Source organism: Chaetodon auriga, chromosome 20 (assembly GCF_051107435.1).
Source record: "Chaetodon auriga isolate fChaAug3 chromosome 20, fChaAug3.hap1, whole genome shotgun sequence".
Classification (NCBI taxonomy): domain Eukaryota; kingdom Metazoa; phylum Chordata; class Actinopteri; order Chaetodontiformes; family Chaetodontidae; genus Chaetodon; species Chaetodon auriga.
In genome coordinates this window covers 12,993,633-13,021,346 of record NC_135093.1, presented here as the reverse complement: position 1 = coordinate 13,021,346, position 27,714 = coordinate 12,993,633, and the positions used below count along the sequence as shown (strand labels likewise).

General features: G+C 42.5%; 1 protein-coding gene across 2 annotated transcripts in view; it reads left to right on the top strand.

Moving 5' to 3' along the window:
- The first annotated feature begins 834 nt into the window (after positions 1-834).
- The window catches only part of itga3b (integrin, alpha 3b), a 28,708-nt gene continuing 1,828 nt past the window's right edge, over positions 835-27,714 (top strand). The window contains exons 1-25 of one of the 2 annotated variants that reach the window (XM_076760546.1): positions 835-1,209; positions 15,904-16,031; positions 17,371-17,453; positions 18,440-18,689; positions 18,901-18,999; positions 19,170-19,374; positions 20,103-20,296; positions 20,697-20,785; positions 20,886-21,022; positions 21,411-21,497; positions 21,586-21,653; positions 21,868-22,013; positions 22,228-22,374; positions 22,502-22,599; positions 23,582-23,750; positions 23,910-23,984; positions 24,082-24,161; positions 24,383-24,460; positions 24,612-24,714; positions 25,025-25,201; positions 25,950-26,081; positions 26,350-26,463; positions 26,853-26,951; positions 27,042-27,167; positions 27,347-27,503. In XM_076760546.1, coding sequence (XP_076616661.1) covers positions 1,019-1,209; positions 15,904-16,031; positions 17,371-17,453; positions 18,440-18,689; positions 18,901-18,999; positions 19,170-19,374; positions 20,103-20,296; positions 20,697-20,785; positions 20,886-21,022; positions 21,411-21,497; positions 21,586-21,653; positions 21,868-22,013; positions 22,228-22,374; positions 22,502-22,599; positions 23,582-23,750; positions 23,910-23,984; positions 24,082-24,161; positions 24,383-24,460; positions 24,612-24,714; positions 25,025-25,201; positions 25,950-26,081; positions 26,350-26,463; positions 26,853-26,951; positions 27,042-27,167; positions 27,347-27,457 — 3,186 coding nt within the window. In that variant the 5' untranslated portion in view covers positions 835-1,018 and the 3' untranslated portion in view covers positions 27,458-27,503. The remainder of the gene's footprint in view (positions 1,210-15,903; positions 16,032-17,370; positions 17,454-18,439; positions 18,690-18,900; positions 19,000-19,169; positions 19,375-20,102; positions 20,297-20,696; positions 20,786-20,885; positions 21,023-21,410; positions 21,498-21,585; positions 21,654-21,867; positions 22,014-22,227; positions 22,375-22,501; positions 22,600-23,581; positions 23,751-23,909; positions 23,985-24,081; positions 24,162-24,382; positions 24,461-24,611; positions 24,715-25,024; positions 25,202-25,949; positions 26,082-26,349; positions 26,464-26,852; positions 26,952-27,041; positions 27,168-27,346; positions 27,504-27,714) is intronic. The other variant, XM_076760545.1, reaches the window with a different exon arrangement.

Genomic DNA, 27,714 nt, shown 5'->3' with positions numbered 1-27,714 from the left:
AACTCTATGAGGGGATTAAGGGTTTAATGAACTGCCTGTTGGACTCCAGAAGTTTGAGCAATAGGCAGAGTGAGGCAGAGAGTGGCTGTCACAAGAGTGCTCATGTGAGGACGGGCCACGGGTCCATTAGCTGGCCTGAAGGAGTTTTGACAGGAGGCCTGACTCTCATAGTCCCTCCTAAGAAAATATAGTGCACTTAGTATGTGCAAAAAAAATTCATTTTTTAGTGAGACATCAATAACATGGGACCATCCAGCTGCCTTGATGCTTGTGGAGAAAGCACTTCAACTAACTTTCATGTAATATTTAGTGTGTGTTTGGACCTAATGGCTGTCTCTTTGTTCATGGCCTAAAAGGAAAATACTGAAAGGACTTTGTGAGTGAGCTCATTTGAATAAATGAATACCTCTAGAGCTGCAACGATGAGTCGACTAATCGATTAGTCATTGAAAGAATATTAATTGCCACCTATTTTTAGAATCAATTAGTCATTTCAGACATTTTTCATGTCAAACATGTGCAAGTTACAGCCCATCTCTCATATATTGCATCGATAGCAACACCATCATGTTATTTTCAAAATTTTATTTAAAACTAAGCTTTATTGATAACTTTTTTTTTTTCCTGAAGACTGTAATTGCAACTTTTAATGTTGCAGAACAGGTGGAAAGCAACTAAGAAAAAAATGTGTGTCTGTGAAAGAGAAACAGAAACAGGAGGCGAGAGACGGAGGTTTCACACCGCTCACCGCTCTCTGCTGTGTGAAGGCAGAGCACTTGTTTCAAAAGGGTGTGGAGGGCAGAGAGGAAGGAAGGGAGAGCAGGGGAGGGCAGCAGAGAGAGGCAGAGGGAGGCACACACCGACACCTCGGCACTTACGCTGAGCGCGAGCGGAGGGGGGTCAGGCGGCTCTCGGTGCGGAGGGCTCTGTGAAGCGCAGCCTACCTGTTGGAGCTCACCGCCGTGCGAGACCCACGCCGATCGTGGATCTGCGGGAAGCCCACTGCACTTTGAGAGGGATGAACAGCCCCAACATGTCTGCAAGACTATTGCTCTGCGCCGTTTTGGCTGTGTACCACGGGACGCAAACCTGCTGTGGATTTAATATAGATGAACGCTTTCCTGTGGTCAAAGACGGGAAAACCAAAGGGAGCTTCTTTGGATTCTCAGTCGCTCTGCACCAACAGACGGAGGGCTCCAGAAAGTACCTGTAAGTTGTCACGCTGTGCTTGTCTGAGGAAATGTTTCACTTCTTTCTCATCTAAAGGTTAAAATAATGACCGCAGTCAAACAGGCTACGCACCTGCTTTGGACAAGGAGGCGTAACGAAAAACAACCATTTTATCCGCGTCGGAGGCGCTTATTGCGCACAAAAAACTGCGCAAAACCCGCGTTTGACCGTGGAGTCTATGGTTTGTTGTGTTTAACACCTGTCACACGTTTATAAATTACGTTTATTTGTTAAACACTTCCAGTTGTTCCCCTCGCATTGCACACTTCCCTTTCCCTACACGTAAAGTAGTTCCTCTCCAGGCAGCCACCTGTTTAAAGGCACCTCCAGGCTACAGATTTATTCAGATCTACCCGGGTATATAAAAAAAAAAACCCGTCTCGATCAGGTGTTCTGTACCATGTTTGCGCATTTGTCGCAAGTGAAAGGGGTTTTGATGCAGATCTTGTGGACGAACGCCAGTTGTTACCTGGATCATTGTATATATTTATTTAAAAAAAATGTGTCTTGCGTTGGAAAGTGGCCAAGAAACAGGAAGCTGTGGTATTCAAACATACGTGGGTACAAAACTGTCTCTCGCATGATGCAGGATACATGAGGTTCTCGTTCTTTTACACAAATTCTCCTTCTCAGTTTCTGCTTCTTCAGGCTGAGTCCAGAACCTTCAATCATCCAATTATTGCAGGTGCAGCAATGCTCTCCAACTTTGACTCAATCATATGGTTGAAAATGTATAATTGACTAAATAAGAAATGCCACAGTTCCTGTTCTTGGAGAGAGATTTGTGCTGTAGCTGTCTTGGACTTGTCTGCGCTGTGGAGTTCAGCACACAAGCAGAAAGGTCTAGTCTAGTCTAAGGTTATCACAGCATGTGGCAAATTGGTAATAATAGTCATTGCTATCATTTTTATGGGCTTTTTGTCACATATGTGCATTCTCGACTTCAGCGTACATTACTGAATACACCCAGAGCTGTGACATAGCTTGCTCTACTTTCTTTCCACCTATCCTGGGGCTATTACATTCAGCGAAGACACAAGTGGGTTTGTGTTTCGCAATAAAGGTGCTCATTGGCCTGTAACACATGTAGCTTGTTATTACCAAGACACAAAGGCTCATGTGGTGTTAACAGTATTTGGGAGGATTTACATAAAAGTAAATTCTTTTTTTTTTCTTTTGTCTTTTTAGGAATAGTTGATGTTAACGGACAAGAATGTGTGTGACACATCTTTCCTTTATCCTCATGTAGCATCTTTAATGAAAGATCCTCACTGTATCATTGTTTAGTGTAGGATTTCCCTCGCACAATTACAGTTGCCCCCTCATCCTTCCGCATTCGTGATCACACAGCGTGTTCACAACTCGCTGTTATCTGTGTCCTCGATCTGCTTTGAAGGGTAACGCAGGAAGAAAATTTTCAAAGCGTGTCTTCCTCTGTGTTATCACCAGCAAAGTGAGTCTGGATGAAAGGTTTATCAGCCTTATCTCCATGAGGAGCGGCAGACTGATGTGGATTACAGAGACTTCCCCCAAGACCCTGATCGATGTGCCATCTCAGCCCTGTCCCCATAGGGTTGGACTCACCGTCCACAGGCTGCAACCCAAGAAGGAGACCACATGGCTGTGGTAATGAGAGTGGAGGCCTGTAGGGACAAGGAGGCTGTAAGAAGTCCCATCAGTCTGCTGCTAGCTAAGAGGTTCAATGTATGCTTCGTTTTGCATGGCAGAATATGTCTGCTTTTGTTTAGATATAGCTTTTTCACTGATATGAAAGTGGAAACAAGGGAAGCAAAGCAAAATCCGCCTACCAGCATCTCTAAATCTCACTAATTGCAGCACAGTATGCCTCTGGACAGAGCTAGGCTAGGCTAGCTGTTTCCCCCTGCTTCCATGAGAGGGGTGTCAATATTTGCATCTAACTCTCAGCAAGAATGTGAATAAGCATGTTTCCCAAAATGTGGAACTGTGCCTGTGAATTTGTGCATTCATTAAAAACCACACAAGACGCTGTTGTTTGTCTGATATCTGACATTCTTTCCAGTGTCATCATATCCTCTCTGCTAGCCTGACATCAAGCCACTGAGGTGAGCAACAATGCCAGTGATGTCAGCAATGAAGTGCATGGCTACTGCGTTTTCTCACCTCATGGAGTGTTTTGGTGCTTAATGTCAGTTTGGTCAGTTTACTGAATTTGAAGACGTGAAACTGTGACTTTTTCAACCTGAACGTGACTGTGACTAGTGATTCAGAAGGAGAGTGACAACCTACCTGCAACCAAAATCTCACTTTCACTCAGATTTTCTCAAGAATGCACACTTATCAGTTCACATGTTTTTCAAGGTGCAGTGTGTTAATATCTCCCGTTCCTCTCTAACAGCCGCTTTGTAATCTGTGCTGCCACCACTGTTGAGTAAAGACAGTCCTCCAGTGCTCAGACCTTGTTGTGTACATACTCTGATTCTGTAAGCAGTGATGTGCTGATGGTGTGTCCCATGTTTGACTAGGGCTGGTTTTACAGTCCTGTCTGTTTCCTCTGTGTTGTCTGGCTTCTTTTGTCACCCCAAATCTGTCTCACCACACCACAGAGCTGCTTTTTAACATGGCTGCTCATTATTGGAGCAAACTTGAATGTGAGTATTTGAAAAATGCAACAACGAGGCATTTAAACCAGTTGTGACATGCACAATGCTTAAAGTGGCCGCTCAATGCGCATGCACGAGTCAGATGGGGTCTGGGATAAAGTCAAAACAGAGGGTTTCCACTCCCAGCTCTGCAATAAAGTGAGTGCAATAAAGTTTTCTTTTAGCCTCTTAAGATGCAAGCTATTATCTAATTAGTCTGAATCTAGCAGTTTGTCTTGGTTCATCTGAAGCAATTTCAAAATGTATTTTGAATTTAGGGGGGTACATGACCAATTAGTAGACCAACATTGCTTCTCCTTGGGGAAGGGCTGCACCTGAATAATCTAAAAGCTACCTGAGGCCAATTTGTATGGACTATCCACCTCTCCACTCCCCCCTTTTTCTTTGAATCACCCATTTAGAGATTTTTCCTGAGAGGGCTTTTTTTGTTCTCTGTTGTGCCAGGGAGGAGGGACTGGGCAGTCAGCTGGCCACCTATTGGCTCTTCCAGTCCCCTGACCCTGTGGTATGACTGGAATGTGTTGCCCTTCTCTGCACAGTCACAACCTGCCAGGTTTCAGGTTGAGACAAGACAGGAGTGAGAATGACGGTTGTGGGGACTATTGGAGAACACAAGCAAACCCTCCAAAATCTAAATTCATTTTTTCATCCTTCAGCATGCAAAGCTTCCTTCATTGTGTAGTGGGTAACCTCTGTGACCTGAGGAGAAGAATTAAATTTCTCTGATGACTAATAGGCAGATTTGAAGTTCCGTCGCTTTTCCAGCTCATGTCTGTCTGACTGCAGTGACCCGAGGCCATGAAAGTCAGCCACTTAATTTGACGGGGCCTTCCCCTTTCTGCTGTGAGGTAGAGATTGAATGAGTCGACCTGCTGTAAGGTCTTTAGACACAAACAGTCTCACGTTCAGTTCGAACATGCACAAGATCGTGCTCTGCTTTTCTTCAAGCCTCCTACAGTTTGATGGAATTAAACGTGTAATTCCTAAATCAAATCTTGCTTTTGCAAAGTTGACGTAAGGCAGCCGATGAGGATGGCGGTGCAGAAATTTTGAATACCCATCTTCTGGTTTAATTATCGCTCATTTGGGAATAATTGTGCCAGTGATCAGTTTGAATCAATGTTAGTTACAGTGGATTCCAATGGAGACAGGTCTCTACAGCAGAGGAAAGGATGAAAATATCCGCACACTCATTCATTTTCATCTGCGGTACAAGTGTACAGAAGTACTGTGGCTGAGCGGGTTCAGTGAACTCGAAAGTTAGATTGGTATCATATAGCACATGCTGTAGCTGATGTAAATGATGCAGGTGGGTATGTCTAACTTGGCAGTGGTCCAGCTTTCCCCCTCACAGAAATGCTAATGGCCTTTGTCTCTGAAGTAGGCCTATCAGAGCTCTAGTGTCATGCCACGCTGAAGCATTTTCAGATAACAATCCTGTATTGTCTATTAGACCCTCATACATGTATTACACAAGAGCCAGCTGGATGTTGTTCCTGGTGTGTCCCTGTGAAAAGAAAGCACTGCAAAATTTCATGTGAGAGCCATTTAAGCACCGTAGTTGCAGTTGAAACATCTGACACAATCGTCCCCTTGTAGTGAGCTACAACAATTTTCTGCATAGTATACCTTTAAACACCCTTTATTAAAGACTTATTAACAGTAGTTTGAACTGCAAGAGAAACCTATGAGCATACACACAGCCAGTGGGACTATTTACAACTTGGCACCCAAAGTTTGTTCGAATGTCTTATGACTGAAATGATTTATTAACATTAGTCAACACTTATAAACCCTTTATTAAGGGTGCCTTACTGAAAAGTGGCCTCTAACAATGAAAACCATGAAACAGACTTTACTGGAGTATAAACCTCCACTGCTGTAAAAGCCCTCACTAAAGTGCAAGTTTGTCCACAGTGACTGACCTTAATCTTGATGGTGTTTATTGCCTGTATCCAATCAGTTGGCAATGCTATGAGTTGCATTTTGTGCAGCAGCAGAATGAATGACGGCTTCTAATAACATGTTGAAATGGATCCCAGCAGGACCTCTTGCCTCCTGCTAATCTGCACAGAGGAGATTCTCTATGGTGGGGCTTTCACTGGAAATACCTGCAGTGAAGACTGTTTCTAGCTTAACAAAAGTGTAAGAGATCCCCCTTTTCTCCCCTGGTCGTACAAATGCCCTGGAAAAGAAGCTGGTGTAGCTGGCCTCCAGGCTAGTGTGAGCTACCTGGAGCTAGAAAAACTATATGCTTCAATGCCTTTCCCTCTTCATGCCATTTTTCATCTTTGAAGGGGAAGTGATCCTGAAGTATTGGTTTACTCTTGGTATGTGGAAGTCAGTGTATGCAGTAACTTGTTGTCTGTCCTTAAACAAGACAATTTGTACCTAAGATATGTTGCAAAGTGCCTCCTATTTTATAGTTTATTGCTAAATGAAAATGAAGAGATGAAAGATCTGATAGACATAGACAAATATCTGCTGCTGTGGTCTGTATGGGACGTTTTCTGAGCCCTAACAGGTAAAAACATGCACACACCTGTCTTGCTTTTATATAAGATGAGTAATATCTCAGTGAAAACTTGGCACTACGCAGGCACGCTAACAGTGTTGCTGCCTGCTCTATTACAGCTGTGAGGTACTCCACCTGTAATCCCCCCACCCTCTCCCCCTTTGCACACAGCTGGGGTCAAAATGTTAATGCAAATGTTGTTACTGATACTGTGAGTCTGTGGGGAGCGGCTGCATGGTGTGAGTTTTCGGGACAGATGTGCGCCTGTGTGATGTGGGGTCACTGAGAAACATGTGTTCAGGCTCAGTCCAGCTGTGTGAGTCTGCGTTTTTGTTTGCATGAATGCATTTGTGTCAGTTTGGTAGATAGCCTGTTTGTGTGTGTGTGTGTGTGTGTGTGTGTGTGTTAATCATGTGTGCTGTGTCGTCTGCATCTGCAGCATCGGGGGGAGCCAGCCTGACATCATTCATCCAGTGACACCAGACTTTCTGGGGTCATGGCCCTAAAATAATATCATTATATTTCAAGGTGTTTCTGTGGTAATGATATTCTTGACCATATGAAGAAATACAGAGATTCAGTGATGCTGTGCTGAGCCCATGCAGTTTGTCTGCTTGGTTACTCACAATAGCTGTGGAGCTCTCCTTGATGGATTTCTGGTTTTCCTCATACTCAAACAGGTGCTTCTGTTTGAGGTAGCAAAATAAGTTTTTATCGGCCCCTTTTGTTGTTACAGTCCTCTTGAACTTCTTGCATATTACAGTGGTTTCTTGTACATCTAATCTTTTCTAATCAAACCACTTCCACACTACTGAAGTCGCTCCTGTACCACCGTGGAGCTGGTAGCTGTGTTGCATTCACTGTCAGCCATGCTTGCTGCTGTTTGTTACGATATGATTTCAGTATATCAACAAGTGTGGCAACAAGTAGAATATTTCCATTATCATGAAATCATAATTTCTATATTATTATGCTGATATTATCATGATGGATACTATATGGTACAGATATGGCATGACGTGGGCATAATTAGCAGAGCAACCTGACATAAGCTAAAATAACATTGTCGTTGTCAGACAAGGTTTTACTCGTTGCTAATGAAAAGTGAGCTAGTTTATTATCAGGGGATGACCTGCCATGTTTAATTTGTCACACTGGGTCCTAATGGGTTTGTTCTCCTGTTACTGTTTCACCAGCGGCAGATGGTGGTCTTCAAACAGGATGTTTGTCCAGCTGAGATACCCTGTTACACTGCTGTATGTGTGTGTGTGTGTGTGTGTGTGTGTGTGTGTGTGTGTGTGAGTGTCTGTGAAGAACCCAGGTGCAGACTGATATTTTATTCAACGCTATTTAATTGCTCCACTCCATTCCCCCTGCTGATCAACAGTATTGCGTGCGTTGCATTTCATTTCCATCAAATGTTTTCGCCTTGTGACTAAATTAGCAGCTACCGTGATGATGGCAGCAGTTCATTTCCTCTGTTTCCCATTTTTATGCATATTTATTCTGTTTCTTTAAAACGTCTCACATCACCATCAACAGCTACACTGTGAGAGTCGCACTAAGCTGAAGACTTGACAGAGGTGATGGCAAAAAAAACCTCACCTTTGCTAAGGCAAAGCTCTGAACCCAGTGAGCTCAGTGAGCTGAAAAACAAATGTTTGAAGGCTTTCAGGGACAAAAACAAGCTGAAAATGGAGCAGTATTCTGACAGTATCTACCAGATGTTTTTAAGAAATTACAGTTTAACCACCCTAGGTGTGTCCACAGTTCAATACTAACTTCCTTTCTCTCTGTGCTTGTTTGCTTTGTTAATAATTGACACCTGCTGGCAGTTATATGAAAGGATTTGTCTTAATATGAGAGGTCTACTGTAGTCGAGTTCCTCTTGTAGGAAGAAGAATGTAGATCACTTTGTCTGCTGACGGTTGCAGTGGTTACGTTTTTGTGGTTAAATGTTGTTGAGAATTCCTTAATCTACAACTATTATTTTCTGTATTATATTTTACTTTCATGTATCATGTAAAAGGCTAATTCTACACGTTACAACAGTCCAAATTCATCATTTTGAGAAATCTGTAACCTAAATGCTACAGAAGTACTAATAGAAGTCCACCGAAAGACAAAAATTAACCAAAAAATACACTTCAATTGGTAACACTCAAAAGAATTAAGTTTGCAAGCTCGATTTACAGTTGCTTGAAATTGCAAATATGAAGAGTTTGATCTCACGCAATGCGTAAAAGTGGAGCACAGTTATGCCATGTGTTAATACAGTATATATATCAACAATATTCTCATAAATCTTCGTAATTACATACACCATATTGCCCAGCCCTTAGACTTAAAAGATGTGAAAGTCCTGAGATGCACAGGTGCTGTTGGGGCACGTCTGTGTGACCAACACTTTTCTATTCGCAGCAGGTTGATGTATCACTGTTTGTCCAGAGAGGACTCATCTGTTAGCCACGTTCTATATGTGCGCACACATAGTCAGTGTGTTAACAACTAGGCGTGCTTACTGTGAATGGTCTGATAGCAATGTGCGTGCTCACCCCCACCTACTGCTTTGAGAGTTTCCTGAAAATACTAAGAACTGATTTATCAGAGTGCTGGTGTAACACATGTGAAACCACAGTGGGTGCAGAGCAGTTACAGAAGGGAAAGAAAGACATGCACACACACACACACACACACTCTCACTCATCGCGTGGCCTCATGTCAACTTATAGTCAGCGGCTCACACTGCACTGTAACACATACCATATCTATCATATGAGCCATCCTCGTCTTTCAGGCATCGCATCATAACAAGAGCATAAAAAGATCTCAGCCCTGCTCTGCTCTTGTCCTCGTGCTTAATTCAATCTGCAAATTGAGTCACTCCATTCAATATTACCTCCATTTATTTGGGTCTAAGTGGTGATGTGTCCCTGGAATCAATATGAGTTGCCTGCCGTGCAAAATGAAAAATACTGAGCATGTAGTATAGGTGAGTGTGTATGTTTGTGTGTCTGTTAAATGGATGTAGGATTAAGGGCGAGGATTAATAGCATTTTGTGCTCCTGGTCCTTGCCTGTACTCGTTCAGCAATTTGGTGACCTGCTCTGTGCCACAGTGTATCACAGGGAGCGTCAGTGCCACTCCCTGCTGGTGGGTATTGTGTCTTGGACCACGTATACTGTGTGTGATTTTTTTATTGTTGCCTAAGCACCTTTAACGTCTCACAAACCTCTTTCATGTTGTGCTTATTTTTTTCACTTTTGTCCCTCAGCAAGCAAACATATCTACAGAAAAGCTCACTTGTTTTTCTGAGTTAAAGTAAAGGCTAATGTCTGAAAATTCGTCACTCACAACCTCTTGCGCATATGACAGTCTTCCCTTTCAGCTCCCTTTGCAGCCCTTTGAAGGCAGCAGGTATCCTTTTGGGCTTCAGTTTGAGCAGCACAAGCAGCACCAGCCGGTTGCAAACTGATTGTTGGAGTGTTGGTGATGGAGACATCATCGTCGCATATTTGACACTCACAGCTGTCTTAAACTTCTCTCTACTCTTTGTATCACTGAGCCTCCTCACTTCATTTCCACCAATCCTACCCTCTGTATCCTCATCCAAAGAACACCTTTTGACCAAGGGCAGCGTCTGCGTGTGTCTGCTCGTTTCCAGTGGTTTCAACAACGGCAGACTGACGACGCATCCCATTTTTAATTGTGTCACAGGTGGACCGGTGTTTGCTCTACATGACGTTGTGGAACAGAATCATGGCTTGTTCATGTAATTGTGTTGGATGAAACTGGCTGAATCATGAGGTCTTGCGTCATGTGTATACTGTCCAGTATAGCTTTAGCAGTGGTTGCTAAATGGCTTGCATGGCTGAGTGAAAAACAGGCCCTGAGGCTCTCTAACATGAAGGCTTTTCTTTTTCTCTGCCCCGGGGGCCACGGCCACACCCCGTCGCAAACAGGTCGTCCTAAGCCTTATCTGGATAGGTGATCCATCACTTGGCAAGCCTGACACACTCAAGCACACTCGCAGCAGCTATAATGCCCGAGCACGAACTCTAAAAAATACACAAACACACATAAAGTAAAAGACTGGTCACACAGAAAGTTTCCTCTTGGTCTCTTTGTCACCTACTTTCTCTCACTCTCACCCGATTTTAAATATTTATACCTCTTGACATTTAAGGCCATGTCCAGCAGGGTGAAGAGCCGTGCGCCAGTTGTAGACGTATATCATGTGTCTCATCGCGCTCCTGTTCAGACTGGACCCAGATGAAGATGAATGTACTGTAAATGATGACGTTTCGCTCTTCTTTAAACATGACTGACTGGCCCTGCACATTGTCTCTACTTGTTAGTCTTGCAAAATCTGATGAGATGGAGAGAAAATATCATCCAAAAGGTCTTAGTCATGTTTAATGAAGTTGGGTTTCCCGGTTTTGAGGCTGTCGACGTCAGTCAGGGGCCAGGTGGGGGGCGAGAGCCTGAGAGACTCCGGCTTAATTTTAATTAACTACTAGAGAATTACGTGTGTTGTGTTGAGTGTCTCAGAGACAGATTCCTGTTTACCAAACTGACAAGACCTTGCAGTGTTTTTTTTTCCTCTCCTGTGAGACGAAGCAATCACCCTCGACGCTCCTCTCTCCTCCCTTCCATCACTCCCTTGCTCTTTCAGCACCTCCTCCCCCTCCTCTGTTTTTGGTGCTCTGCTAGGCTGTGGTTAGTAATTTGACTGGCTAAGTTAACTTATGCTTGTTTAATTAAACAGCACTGGTGTTGGATGAACTGCTATATATTCAGTAGTCTATCTGACTCCCTTCTTCTGGGATTTTCTTGCTTCCAGATGGCAAGAATGCAGCCGTGCTCACCTTGGCTGGGTGTGTTTGCCGCAGTAAATGTTTGGTTTAGCCAGCCGCTTGGATCACTTGTTAGGCAGAGGGGGCAAATTTCAACATGTCCTCAGAGTTGGAATGCAGCTGCCGGTTGCCCCCCTTCCCTTCTCTGGGCCTTTGACAGCCTGTTTATGAGGAGGTGATGAGCAGGGAGGGAGACAGGAGGAGAGCGCACATTGTTGCAGTCAGAGCAGGGCAGGATATGAGGTGTGCTGTCATGCTGAGGTAATGCTTTGTAACTCAAGTTTTGGTTATTTTAAAGCACAAGTCAAGAAGACTTAAGAAATTCTTTCAAGCCTCCTCAAATAAAGTAACAAACTTCAGGTCATGAATTAGTGAAACAGCTTTTAGTTAACGTGTGGTGAGAGTTTTCCATCCAGTGTTTGGTCTAGCTGGCTCGCTGCATATTAGGGCTATGTTAGGGATCCTATTTAAAGTAATAGTTCAACATTTTGGGAAATACACTTACTCGCTTTTTTGAGGCAGATCAGATGCCACACTCATGTCTGTGTGCTAATTATGAAGCTACAGCAAGAGACTTGTTAGCTACAAAGACTGGGAAAAGGGGGAAACAGCTACTCATAATCCATACAAAAACTAAACTGCATAAACAGTACTTTGTGGTTTTATGATAGATTATGTTCAAGACCACGTCTAGGCTGGGCCCAGTAACTTCCTGGAGTCTTGTTGTCACCATCAAGTTCCCAAGCACGAAGGAGACAACATAGTTTTTAAAGTTAGATTTTTGCACTGACTAAACAAACAATATATAACATGTTAATTGGAATTCTTTAGAGGTGCCGGTAGGTGATGTTTTTGTTTCTTTTGAACAGACTGAAAATAGCTGTTTCCCCCTTCCAGTCTTTACATACAGGCGGTATTGATCTTCTCATCTAACACTCTGCAAGAGGCAATAAAGCCCATTTTGAAAATGTGAGACTATTTCTTTAATTAAAGTGTTACCTTCATGAATCACAACATAACATCTGCTTTAATCGAACGCACGCAGGTGACCCAGTGAGATGACAGTGAGTATGGTTATGAGGTCAGGCTGGACGAGGTCTTTTCCTCCTGTTTCTGCCGCAAACATTCATCCAGGCAAGCCTCCCTAAAGGGTGTGTGATTAGCACCGGACTCTGTGCTCCAATTCTTCATAATTGTTTTTCTGTGTGAGCAAAGGTCACACTTACTGGCCTTGAAGTGTTTTATAACAGCGTTGTTTATTCTCTTGTTCACCCCTTTCTGTCCTGCTCTTTCTAAATGTTTTGGATATGTGCTTTGGTTTTCCCACAAGAATCTCTAACCTTGTAAGTGAGTGAGATACGGTGTGCCATGTAGAGCTGAAAAACATTTGGGGTGACCATGACTCCTGATTTAATGGCTATGGAAGAAGGAAGGTGTGTCACGCAGAAACGTACTTTTACTTACTGTAGATGACAGAATGGGCCTCCACACTCACAGTGGGACTCTGTGCCCCTGATTCTCCACATATCTGTCAACTCCGCTAAGTACTTCTAACCTCTGTGGAATCTCAGATGCTGTCTACATTACTGAATGATTACCTGAACCAAGGCCTCTTTCTGCCAGTTCACTGGAAACGACTGGCCTGCAGAGGCCATCTTGGTTCTTCCTGGTTGTCATCATTGTGGCAAGATAATTGCTGATAATGCCCTTATGGTCGCAGGAAGAAGGGATAATTGTACCTTTCTGTTTCAAATGATGCAGAAATGGCTGCAGGATGTCTGTTTTTCACGCATCAGTGGAAAATATTCAGTGTACTGCTGTTATAGTGTACTCTCTTGCAGTTTCCTCATCTTGAAGTCAGGGGTTTTTTTAATAGGTTTCTGGTTAGGTGGCTGAAAAAAGGTCTGTGGTTAACACAAGCATAAAAACGTCTCGACATGGGCCATCAGAGCGTTCAGTTCCTTGTCTAGCTATGTACAAAACTGCTGCATTGAAGTTTGTACTTATGCAACACGTCGTTGGAAAGCTGAGATTCTCGATTGATGCAAACCATTTCAAAATACAATCACAACAGCAGGTACAAGCATTGGCACCATCTAACAAACAAACAATGTTAAAACTGAGGGAGCTCATAGTAATCCACCAAATAGTTGAAAAGAATTGCTTGCCCCTCTTCTTTCGCATAAAGTTTGAGCCAATTGCAACCATTTGTGCAGATGACTTGTGCCTCGTATAGCCAATGAAATAGTGAAAATGAGGATGAGCTGCTTCATTGGGTAATTTACAGCCAAATCAAGAAATTCATTGCAAATAGGGATATTACAGAGGGCTTGAACTGACACGTGTAGTAAATGGCCCAAATACAAAGATAGATAACCTATATCTAAGCATAGATGGCACAAATATGAATATAGATAGTTATGAGTATATCAGATGGCCTTTTTTTGGAGAATGCAGAGACATGCATGTATAAAATATTAATTCTCTGTCGTATTGTTAGCAGTTTTTATTTAACTTGGACTAGGGTAAGGCTTCATGCTGTGGTCCCTCTGTCTTTTCCAACCAAAAAGGCCCAGATATAGTCATCTGCAGGCCTCCATTTGCAAAAAGTATTCAGGCTGAACACTGTGTTCAAACTTGACTGACTGTTGTGGATAAAACTTCAGTGCTGCATTTCAATACAGACCAAAACCATGCATGTACTCCAGATGCTTCAAGAGGAGCTTTCAATTTACTTTGGATATGCCTTTGATAGGCGTTTTAGGCTAATTGTACAGAAATGGTAATTATGAAGCTTTTGCATGTCTTGAAAACAGTGTTTGCTAACAAGTAACTAAATGAGACTACAGAGGTTGTTGGGGACATTAAACGCCGAACACGGCAACTCATCTCCTCATTAGTCTGCCTTTACAGCCTCATTGTGTTCATATACTCTTGCAAACTATTCTAACTCAAACTCTCTGACTTGTAGATTTATCATTTTATAGTGAAGTGTTTATAGTATAATGCAATAGGAAGCTTAGTGGTGGTGACTTTGAAGTCATTTGACTGTGGTTTAGTTCATATACAGTCTGATACATGAGCATCTAGTGCATTTACATTTTAAGAATCATAAAAAGTATCCTACACTTCTCTTTGCTATAGATCGGATTTTCTGCAAAAATCCAAAATCCACATCATCCCTGCAGCACTCTCACTTTCATATAGTTCTGTCCAAATTTAATTTCAACCTGTTTGTAGTGAGACTAGATAAGGCTAACTATATAACTCCTGAACTAAGATTAGAAATTTTGTCATCTCCTAAATGGTCAAGTTTCTAATCGATAATGGGGTAATTTGATCTTAGATCAGCAGTGGAAACTCACTTGACTCACATTTCCATGCAAAGACGAGCTTTCTGAGTCTGGTCATGTTCAGGGGACACATCAAAGAGACAATATTTTTGTCTGGGCTCTTGAGATCTTCTCATGATTAGATTGCAAGTATGGGGGCATTTTGTCTATGTAAGGATGTGTTTAAATACAAAAGGCTGTGGTGCAGTGGCAGGGCCTGGCACACAGGTTCACTGTGTTTGTATTGCATGAAAACCCGCCGCAAAGCTTGTGTGTAATGTATGAGCAGGCAAGAATGTTATTTATTTTTCCTCAGATTAATGCTCAGACATCAAGTAGTTTAGTGTGCTTCATCCTTCCGCCGTGTTTTACCTCTGAGAACATAATGAGCTATCCTCAAGTTGGAACAATGAAGGGTTGACTCATGAAATACATTTTGATTTGGAGGCACAATGACCTTACTGTGAAGGTGTATTCTTAAGTCTACACCCATTATCTGTATTTATTCTTACTTATCAGTGCGTGTAAGCTAAGTCGCTGCCTTGCGCTTAATATGCCCACAGGCTTGACTAACAGCTTGACTCATTATTTTCCACTTTCCACCGTTCACCACTGCCAGTAACATGTCAGCGTCCAACCAGCAATGCATGAAAACTTTCAGAGAGCTTGAATGAAAAGAAGCTTAAAATCTGAACTTTGACTGCACTACACTATGGTTTTGTTTCCCATATAGTACGGCAGGCCATATGTCACACACACTGTAAGCAAGATTGTCGGCACCTTCCACCTACAAAGTGGAGCTAATAAATCTTCTGCTGACAGTAAATAGTGTGTCCCAGTGCAGAGCCTTGTGGAGGGCGTAATCCCTCTACTTCAAAGTTCTGTGGTGTGTTAAAAGATGCTGATGTAGGGAGTGTCTGGCTGACTGGACAAAAAGATCAGGTCCATCACCAAGAAGCTAACTTGTGTGTCTTTGCAGGTGTGTGTGGTGCCCAGACTTGTCACGGGTCACGCTCTGACTGCTCAACTCTTTCCCCTTTTAATTCACAGGTCACATGAACTGCCTCACTCTTTGTGTGTGTGTGTGTGTGTGTGTGTGTGGCCATGTATTACTCATGTTGTGGGGACATGAGTCTGTTTACAGAGTCACATTGTGGGGACTTGCCTTATTTATGTGGACAAAATGCAGGTCCCTATGTAAATCATTCAAATTTTAGGATTAAGACTTTAACGACTTTTAAGACTGTTAACGTTGACACCATGACCACCAGGGTCTGATATAATCAAATAATCTTGAACTGTCTTTCCTCCTGTCTGTTTGTGTCCAGGCTTCTTGCAGGCGCACCCAAAGAAAAGGCCATATCTCTCCAAAATGTCAATGAAACAGGTGCTGTCTACTCCTGTCCCCTTACAACGGACACCACTGACTGCTCCAGAATGGACCTGGTCAGCACAAGTAAGCAGAGCTTTCAGAAGTGATCACTCATTTTGGTATTTAACAGGGGGGGATGCAGAGTTTCTGTGCAGGTTCAGTTCGTGATGTGAGTCTGCCTGAGGCACACAGTAGAGGTAGATGACTGCAGTCTGCACCTCAGAGCGGGAGAGAAATCAGCAGTGATGTGAAAACAAGAGTCTACAGCCATGCTAGCTGCTCTGTGAGGCTGTGCTTAGGCTCAGCAGTGCTTTGAGCCGAATGCTAGCAACATTCATAAGGCCCTAATCACGGCCAGCATCCTACTCAACACCACAAATGTCAGCCTCATGGGAGAGCTAGAAGAAATGTCAGGAGTTCATCGAAGCCATTAGGGTGCATCCCCTGGACACTATGAATGTCAACAACATTTCATGGCAAACCATTCAATAGTTGTTCAGATCTTTTAGTAGGGATCAAAGTGGTGGACAGACTAACTGACTGATAGCATGACTTGCTAAAAAAACACCCCAGAACACCCTGATTTCCCAGGCAGTGGATTAATAAAGTTCTATCTTATCTTAACTCTAAAAACCCTAGATCCTACATTTCCCATGATTTAACCCAACAGCACCTTTTTTGTGAGACCCTCTCTCTCTGGTTAACATGGCAAGCCAAGATAACTCTGATGACATCCATCTGGGGTTACTGTCGCACACTTGCCAAAATGTCACAGCCTCAGAAGACTTTAGGCAAAGGCTGAGTGATACTTCCCACGATGAGTAAACTGACCTTTATGTGTAAAATCGGTGGAGTTTCCCTTTAACACATACAGGTACTGTGGAGGATTTCCCTGATTGCTAAGTGAGCAACTGTAAATAATAGCCTGCAAATGATAATCAGCTAGCTTCCTCTTCATCCACTGAGGACAGAGCTAGCGTGTCCAACAATCTCAGTCTAATCCCCCACATGTTCTATAGCATTCACGATCACTTGCTGCATCTACACGATGAGCTCCAGGATATGAAACTCCGAAAGCACATCCTTTCTTAATTGAAGGTTATTAACTGATAGACTCACAGCTCTCCTACGTGGAGGTGAATAGGCTCCCCGGAGGCCAAAAGTAAGAACCATAATAAAAGGATTCCTCATCACTTTTGATGTTGAGGCTGGAGTGACTGTTGTTGCATTTTTGTGGTTCATATTTGTCAGGGCATGATCCAGGCTGAATGAAGCTGTACTGTTTGGGTTGGTTTTCTTGTGAATGTTATCACCGCCATCATGTTGAAAGTTATTTCCTATGTAATGGTGATTGGACATGCTGATCTATGGACCTCATACTGGTTTGTTTGTTTAGACTGTAATTTTTACACTTTATTTACAGCAACCCCTTCTGAGATGGTTGAGGGCATGTGGCTGGGCGTGACGGTGGCCAGCCAGAGAGACCAGACAGCGGGACGCGTGCTGGTGAGATGACATCCTGTTTTACTGTGTTGGTCACTGTCACAGGTGGCATATTACAGAAAACACAGTAACATGGATTATAGCACTGAGGGGATGCAGGGTGAGATAAAACCCTTCACATCTCAGTGTTATATATATTGAATGTTGCAATATTTACTGCTGCATACAGCAAACGGATGTTAACACTTAACATGCACACACCCAACACAGAATGACGCATGCAGGCGGGAAATGGGATGTGGAGTAATACTGAAATCATAAGTTTTCTCTAAAGGGATTTATTTCCTTTGAATATGATTCATATAGGAAATGTGGTTCTTTTACTGAGGAAATATTCTTGAAATATGAATGTGCCTGTGTAGATATATTGGTGAATATTATCATTATTATTATATATCATTATACCCTTTCCATGTGGTCAATTTTAAATTGTAATATACCGGACCACACAGTGACACTTCTCTTATATGCTGAAGAGGGAGCTCTTATTTCTTCTTTTAAGCAAGTTTTTCATATATTGTTACATTTTTACACAATTGGATGTTTTAATTTTATAGATACGGTAGATATAATATATTATAATATATTTAATATCTACTTTCTGTCCAATTATATAGTAAAATTTTGCTAACATTCATATTGTTTGAGTTGTTTTCTAAAAAACAGTATCCGTCTGACAACAGCAGCACAACGGCTGCCTCATCGTATTGTGTGTAAAGCAAACTGCTGTAATTATCAGGAAATGACTTGCTGTTTTGCTTTAATTTCATGGGCATTTCATTTACTTTAAAGGATTTTTTTTCCCTCTCAGCCATTGTTTATTTTTAATGTACACTGTACAGAAGAATGTAGAACATTATTTTTTAATAATACTAGCTCTGATTTAATCTCAGTATGAGAACGTCATCAGAAGAGGTTGCCAGATTTGACACATTGGAAATTAGAGCGATTACACAGCCCATACACACTCTGGCTTCTCTGGTGATTAGGCATGCGGGCACCGCTACGTGAAGATCATCAAAAGCGGCGCAGAGGAGCAGCGGCGGATGATAGGAAAGTGCTTTGTCAGGAGTAACGACCTGACCTTTGACCCCAACGATGACTGGCAGACTTACAGCTATGAGGTCTGCAACCCCAACTTCGACATGGAGCTGGAGGGCATGTGCAGCATGGGCATCTCAGGCGGCATGACAGACACTGACGTCTACATCGGCGCTACAGGCAGCTACGTGTGGCAAGGTGGGCACTGAGGAGTTAACAGCAAAAAGAGTGTGTTTTGTTACTTAACTTTGAAATAATGGGCTGGTTCCACAGACGGGGATTAAACCCTGTGCAAGTCTGCTAAATTCTAGTGTTAGTCTAACACTGGGATTATTCTCTGTCTGGGAAACCTGTTCATTGTGCATGAAGCAGACATAATATTGTTGTCTAATTCTGCTTTGTTATAAAGGAAATGTTCATGTAACGTGGAGAGATCCAGATCCAGCAAACGCCTGGGACTCTATAGGCAAAGACTTCGGACAGCTGAAAAGACGGAACAGTTATATGGGTAAATATACAGTTTACAGTATGAAGTGTTTTTTAAATATGGATTTCAATTCAGAACAGACTCTGATTTATCACATCCCATTTTATCTGTGCTAATCAAAAAGGCCTGCATTGCTTTTATGACGGTCAGATGACATTTTGACCATGTATGTCAAACGCCTTCTTCCGCAGGTTATTCAGTGCTTGAGGACAAAAAGCTCCTTAGCCATGACGATTACACAGTGGTGACAGGGTCTCCCAGGGACGAGTCCAAGGGCTCAGTGATATTCGGGACAAAGACCAACAAAAACCTCGAGCCAGCGCTCATCATCCCCGGGGAACAAGTGGGCTCGTACTTTGGGAGCAGCCTGATTGTCACCGACCTCAACAATGACGAGTGCGTCTCTGCACACCACACTGAAAATCAATACTATCTTTAGCCTTTTCTGTTTTCTACAATACATTTTGAATATTGAGCCCTCCACCGTGCACTTGATCAGACTACTGCTGGGTATTACACGGACCAGGATTAACCTCAAAAGCGTAATGTGGCTTTTTCCATGCTGGGAATAAAAGAGACTGTTCTTTATCCATTATGGCCTTGCTTTGAGAACAAACCCAATTTGGAACTCATTTTCAATTAAAACCTTAACAGAAAAAAATCAACCAAAAATCCATCAAATGGCTGGCGGTTCATTCATTTAGAAGTAATCCTTCATCAAATGCCATTTTTCAAGCACAAGCTGCTTGTAATTCTAAATTCACTGATGAAAAAGAAGAAAAGTGTTTTGTTTGCTTGTGTCAGTGGATTGCCTGTAACCATATCTCGTGCTGTCGACCATCATGCTTGAATGGTCTGTAGCTATGATCTGGCCTGTTATGCGGAGAATGCATGACACTGATGTACTGACTGTATGTATGAGCTGAGATGAGAGGAGAAAACCTGTCCTTTCAGCAGCTGAGATAAGGGGTTCATCATGACATCATGCTGAAATTATGTTTCCCCCTTAATGCATGCATGAAATCTTACTGTGTCTGTATGATTTTAAGGAATACGTGCATTTGAGCTGCAAGGAACTCAATGTTGGTGAATATTAAAACATATTTTTGGATATTTCCTTACAGTTGGAATGACCTGATCGTGGGTGCTCCATTTTACTTTGACCGCATGCAGGATCAGGGAGGAGCAGTGTACATCTTCATGAATGAGAATGGATCTTTCCAAAAGACCGCCACCATGGTGCTGAAGGGTCCATCAGCCTCTGCGTTTGGCTTTGCACTGGCTGCTATTGGTGATGTCAACCAAGATGGCTTCCAAGGTACAACTGTGAAGTCAAAACATTTGTTTTTGCACAGAGTGGGGAAGAATGGAATCAAGTCAACACCTCAAGCAAGCAAACACAGCTTGAAAACTCCAATAAGGCAGAATAATTACACTCAAACTGCTGCTTCAGCTACAACACGATGTACTTTGAAAAATGGTTATGTAAGTACTTGTAGTTAAAGTGCATTTTATGAAGCGTTTCCATTATTTTGCCTACCTACTACTGAAAGCTGTGCGAAAGTAGCCCGACTGGTAATTTACTAATCATCAAATAGTGCTATGCCGCCACCTAGAGGTCTAATATATTCCACACACAGACATCCCTGAGCTTATTCTCAGCAGCCTGTGTTTGCATGTTTCCTCTTGATATTTCACTCAATTGTTCATATCTGCAGACTTTGCCGTGGGAGCTCCATTCCACGACACAGGAAAGGTCTACATATGGATGGGAAGTAAAAAGGGAATCTCACAGGAGCCCAGTCAGGTAACGTCTGACTTTAAGCCACAGATGCACTTCAGAGATCATTTGAAAAGGCCCAGATTCATTGTGTTGGTTTCCCATGTGTCAATGCTGCCCTCTATAGGTGATTGAGGGGAAGTCAGTGGGAAATGGAGGATTCAGGACTTTCGGCTACTCCATCAATGGAGGGATGGACATGGATGACAACAGTTACCCAGACATTTTAGTCGGCTCTCTGGACGACCGCGTGGCCCTGCTCAGGTAGAAACTAGGGAGAGGCTAAACAGAAACATAGGCATGACATTATTTGGTCACTTCTTTGGTTTTTTTTTACAATTTCCCTAAAAATGAAATATTATTGTGGGTCGTATGTGTTGAGAAAGTCCAGTGACTTGCTGTTTTTTGGTTAAACAAGAAAATTAAACTTGAGTCTTTTGAAATTCTTTCCTTCTTTGTGAAAATATGGCAGAAAGACAAAGTTTTCACCTTGTGCCAGTTAAAATATGCAGGGATAGAAATCACAAGGAAGATGTCACCAAGTTTTGCTGCAGTTGGTAGTGTATGTCTTGTAAGTGGTAAATGTGTGTACTCATAAGACGATACAGCTGAGGTGCAGTTTGATTGCTCTTTTCATTGTTTTTCTCTTCAGGGCCCGACCAGTCATCCACTTAACTAAGGACTTCACTGTTGAGCCAAAGATTGTGGACCATAATCAATGTCCTGGAAATACACCATGGTGAGATGTCTCCACAAAAAATCTAATTCTCATGTTGGCTTATTCAGTTTTGCTTGACAATGGATCAATTCTTCTTTGTGTTTTACAGCATTACAGCAACTCTGTGTATGTCTTTCACTCTAAGCAATGGAAACAAAGACTTCAAGAAAAATATCAGTAAGCAATCTTGCTTCAATTCAATTGCTGTTTTTTGTCAATGACAAACCACATAATGTGTAAATGAATCATAATTTCTAATTGTATAAAATAAAGGCTGCAAGTTTGAATCTAGTGTATATCTATATTCACAAGCTGTAGAGATGGTGGTTTGCTGGCCACTCACAGATGCTGATGTTCTAATATTTACTGTATGTATTTCTTCTTTGTAAAGCGGTAAAGTACACAGTGGAGGCCGACATGGAGAGAAGAAGAAGCCCACGTGTCCTATTTCAAGACAATAACGACGACACATACACTGGCCTTCTGAGCCTGCCATCTTCCAAATCCAAGTGTCATACTCTGAAGCTGATTGTAGTGGTAAGGTTTCAATTTAAATAACCATATTGTGTGTGTGTGTGTGTGTGTGTGTGTGTGTGTGTGTATGTGTGTGTAGTAATGTGAATTCATGCAGTTGTATGTTTTATTTACTGCTGTGGATATTTACATTGTTTCATTTGAGAAGGTGCTGCTGCCTGGTCTCCATGTCCTCGTGTGATTGAATCTAATGTAAGATTCTTGGGTGATTCTATAGGAGCCTGTGAGGGACAAACTGGAACCGGTGGTCTTTTCCCTCAACATATCCTTACAGGAACAAAAACCTAAATCCAGACGTTCTGTGCAGAACCTGGACTTCTTCCCAATTCTCAGCCAGGAGCGGAAGCTTTCTCAGAGAACTGAGGTATGGAGTGGTGCATATGCTACATTCACAAGTTACATTTGAAATAACTATAGATAGTGAAGCGCTGCACATGTGATAGTCCTCCTGTAAGTACTGATGTACAATTATTTGTTTGCCTTTCCCACAGATTAACTTCCAGAAGGAGTGTGGCTCAGACAACAAATGCAGCAGTAATCTGCAGGTGGCAGCTCAGTTTGTTGATGAAAAGGAAAAGCCCTACCCCAGGTGAAATGAAAATCTGAATAATAAGGCCCTATTTGACTGACAAGTGTTTTTAAAGCTGCTACAGAAACCATGTTGACACCCCTCTCATGTCTGTACAGTAAATATGAAGCTATGGGCAGCACCTGGTTATCTCAACTCAGCACAAAGGCTTGACACACTGGAAGCAGCAAGCTGGCCCTGTCCAACAATAACAAAGCTCAACTAACAATGTTTCTTAATCGCACTAATTATATCACAGTTACCCTGACAGAGCTATGTTAGCTTCCAGTTTTTATGCTAAGCTAACCTAAACGACTGCAGGCAGTAGCTTCAAATTTAGCATTCAGGCGAGAGTGCTATCGATCTTCTCATCCAACTCTAAGAAGGAAAGTGAATTACCGTATTTCCCAAATTGTCAAATAATTCGTGGAAATTTGAGGAGACATTAAAGACCACACAACATTTTTGTTTGTCTGATATTTGGCTTTCGTTCTAGTGTTGTGCTGTCTTGTCCTCTCTACTAGCTTGACATCAACCAAGCAACTGAGGCAAATAATGATACCAGTGATGTCAGCAGTTACGTATTATGGCAGAAAGACTTGAAAGAGGGATATAACATGTTATATTATGTTTGTTTAATCCATAAAAGTACCTTTGGACACAACAGGCTAGCAGTTTCCCTCCACCTCCTGGCTGTAGTTTCATATTTTGCATACAGACATGCGTAATATGGAGCCTCTTGTCGACTCTCTGTGAAAAGTGTATATCCCAATATCCCAAATGTCTAAACTATTCCTGTAATGCCGAAATATAGTAGCTTGATTTGAATTCTCTCTTGTTAATGTGTAACAAACACAAATGTTTCAATAAACCTGAATTTGAGCATTAGGACAGTGAAAGCAGTACCTAGATATAAATAAGTAAATGTATTAAATAGCCAAAAATGATCATTGAAACGCATGTAAATGAATTGTACATGTTGTCCATGTATCCCTGTGTGCAGGCAGGACAAATTCCAGGTGCTTCAGTTCCACAGCAGTATGAAGATATTAAGGCTGTTGGTGGAGGTGACCAACTTTCCTGGTCCAGGGAAGCTGGCTGAAGATGCCCACCAGGCCTTGCTCAACGTCACCCTTCCTGATGCACTGGCATATTCTGGCGTCAGGTCTGCGGTACGTCCACTAGAGGGCAGCAGACAACTGACAAATGTCCATTTAAATTTTCTTTTTACTTGTCACCAGTATGTAAAAGTAACTTAGCTGCAATTCTCCCTCTTGAACATGCATTTCCGGTCACTCGAATTGATAAATTTGTATTAACTGTATGTTCAGGACCACGATGTGCAGTGCAGGTCGAATGGCACAGTGACTTGTGATCTGGGGAATCCACTGAAAGGCAATGAAAGGGTAAGTTCTACTAACACTCACTGATTTTCTTTCATGACTCTTAACCATTTTTGCTCCCCTGGTATGACACTTCTCACTCTCTTCCTTTCATTATCAGGTGTCACTTGTTCTCCATCTTGAGACGTCAGGGATCAGTCTTTACACACAAGAGATTGAGACCCAGCTGCTTCTGTCCACGTAAGTGCTTACCATTGATGCAGCATTGTATCTCCTTTATATATAAGGGAGATACAATGCTCCTTTATATAAAAGGCTTTGGTCCCAGTTTTGATTCCACAGTAAAACGTGTTTTTATTTTGTGCAAATTTTAAAGTTGCATTGTAATCATGAGTTGTTATTGAGGCTCTAACGTAATATTACTCTGGTACAAACTGTTGCAATAAGGGTTGTTTCTTCAGTCTTAGTGAGCAGAGTGACCTGAAGCCTCTGCCTGTGGCCCTGCTGATTGAAAACACCATCACCCCCTCCTTCTCCATGTGAGTCCTATTACCTAACATCTCATGACGCACTGTATATCCAGTAAAGAGCACAGTAATGCCATGGATACTGTATGTCACCTCGCATTTCCTGCCTCGTCAGTTTTTACTTGCATAGTGTGCCGTCATTTCAAACTCTCACCCTGTCCAGAGTGAAGACGGTGGTGCAAACAAAATTCGGTGGGACAGTGATGGGCGAGTCAGCCATGGTCAACACCAGTGACGTGGGCAGTCTGGTGGAGTTCACCTTCAAAGTGAGTCACCTCCACCGCTCGGGCTGAGTTAGACCTCCAGGATTGTATATTGCATCTACAATATGTGTGTTACTCACCCACATTTCCCTCATCTCCACCCTGTCTTTGAAGCCAGAGCTTTTATTCCTCAGAAGTTTAATATTGCGTGGGGAAGGGATTGTTATGTGAGCTATGGTTTGTGGTGTAAGCATGACCAGGGGTGGATACTATTTAGGAGTTCCAAAGTTACAGTCACACCATATTGTTATTTCACACCATCTCTTTGATTAAAGTTTTCTCTTTTTGTGCTGCTTACTTTTTTCACCACTAGGTGAACATGGGGGGACAGCCTCTGGGAGACGTGGGGACCCTGGCTGTGGAGTTTGAGTGGCCCTTTGAGGTAGCCAACGGCAAGTGGCTGCTGTACCTGACGAAGATTGTTGTTACTGGGAACTCAGAAATGGAATGTAGCCCTCCAGGAGAAGTAGTCAACCTGCTCAACCTCACTGTAAGGATCTTAAAGACACGATATGCACCTGTTCCTCAAGAGCCACTTGAAGAGTATGCACAGTAGCACTTTGAGTGAAATGCTAATGCTAGCTTGCTAACATGCTTGCATGACAATGTTGACATACTGATATTTAGCAGGTGTACTGTTAGCATGTTTACCGTGTTGGTTTGGCATGATGAACTTTTGTAGCACTAAACACAAAGTTGCTGTCCTTAGAGCCATGCAGTTAGCTTGTCTAACAACTATGTGAGTTTACTGCTCAGATATCTTTGGGTAATAAATGTTAACAGTGCATAAATAAAACTAGGCTGACATGAAGCAAGACTAAATGTACTTTGACTCTGCTGCTGTTAAGTGTATTGTGCTGTTCACAGGCTTGTTGCATGTACTGTAATTCATCCTGACATGAGTGTGAACTGAAGCAGTCAGAGCAGTCTGAGTAACTGTGAGTGGTAGAAAAGTGGTGTGAAAATGGTCACCAAGCCAAACCACAGCTGTTCAGAAATACATTTGGGGACAAAAAAAAAAAAAAGTGTGTCGCCACATGCAAACCTCACAGAGCCCCAAATAGAAAGTCATAATGTGTGCGGCCCAGATATAGACAGTGGAAATGACAATGCTATTCTGAGAAGAATTTGGTAATGTCTTTATCAAAACCAGTAATTATCACAAGCCCTCTGATGTCATGTCTCTGTCTCCTCTGCTTCCTCCTTTCATTTTCCCTTCTCCCTCTCTCGTCTTCCAGTTGTCAGAGAGCGGACGAACGCGTACCAAACGGCAGATCGTGGTGGATGACGATGAGACGACCAAGCCACTCATCAATGAGCCACAGGCAGCCATCACACTGCTCTCTCATCGCAAAGAGATCTACCTGTTGGTAAGAAGTGAACCTGTCAGAATTCATAAGTATTATATTAAAAAAAGGGATTGCCTGATCAGAAAGACAATGAATGCCTGCAGCATATTGCATCTGGCAGATGTAGACACATTTCACTCTTAATCACAAATTCAAGCCTGTTGGTAGCCTTTCTCATAGCTAATAGCTAACAGGCCTTTTTGAGGTTTATTGACTGAGAAAAGCAAAATGGTGTTACTGTCCATGTTTGCTCACTTGTATAATCGTTCTTTCTCATTGTGTGTTGAAGGAATGCTCCAAGGGAACAGCTCGGTGTGTGACATTTACCTGCCCGCTGCTCAATATGACGGAAAAAGCCGAGATTTATGTCCGCTCCCGTTTGTGGAACAGCACAATGCTAGAGGTGAGCTGGCCACCTACAGTCACGCACACGCAGACAACGACGCATAATGAATAATTTCATCAAATCTCATCAAATTCTTCCTGCTTCAGTTTGGAAACAACAATAATGAATATATGTTGTATTCACTCCATTTGCAGTCTTGCTTAGCCTATGTACTACTGGGATAACCCTCCTGTTGGTTGGTTAGCATTAAAAATAAGCCATCCAGTATATTATATTCTTGCATATTTATTGCTCACTACTGGTAAGATTTTAGCCATGTGTAAAATGTTGTGAAATAATTTTATACCCAGCAATAGCATCAGTGAGTTTTCAGGGTTCTGGTCTTAACATCCCTTTGACTACTTCTTGAAAATGCTCTGATGCTGCATGTGTGTGTGTCTCTGCAGGACTATTTCAACGCTCTGAGAGTTACGGTCAGAGGCCAAGCCACGCTGAAGCTCATTACGGATAAAACCACCATAAAGATGAACAGCCAGACCAACGTGGTGTGTTGTGGTGATGATGATGATGATGATGACAATGCTGATTATAATGATGAAGATGATTTTACTTGACTCTCTCCACCTTTCTTGTAGTTCACAGTGGAAATAGAGCCAGTGGAATGGGTGGAGGCACCCTATGAGCTCCCGCTATGGATCATCATCTCTGCAATTGTAGCAGGAGTTCTACTGCTGGGAATTATCATTCTTATATTATGGAAGGTGAGAATCATTCTTGCACTGACTACACTTTACACTCCCCACATGTACTTAGTCACACCAGCAATCCACTCTGGATTATATGATAGCTGTTGAGCCATTCATCTGATCTATAACCTTCATATCAAGCCGTTAGTCTAACCTTTGACTTACCACCCCTCCCATGCACCCTCCACCTGCAGTGTGGCTTCTTCCAGAGGGCCAGCAGGAGGGAGATGTATGAGGCCAAGGCCCAGAAGGCTGAGATGAAGATCCAGCCCTCTGAGACAGAGAGGCTGACCGAGGACTACTGAGGGCCCTCATGGGTCCCCCAACAGCACACACCAGTGGGGCTTTTGGGTAACACCCCTACAAATGGATTTTCTTTGGATACTGTTAATTACAGCGCTAAGCTTGGGGTGTGATTGTTTACCACTAAACTTTCTCTTTCATGTCTGTTGTTTGCATCTGTCTAACATTGCTTCTACTTCACTTTCAGGCTAATACTCTGCATTGTGCTGCTGATATTCATATCATGTCTTTCTTCACTGCTTTATCTGGTCTTACTCAG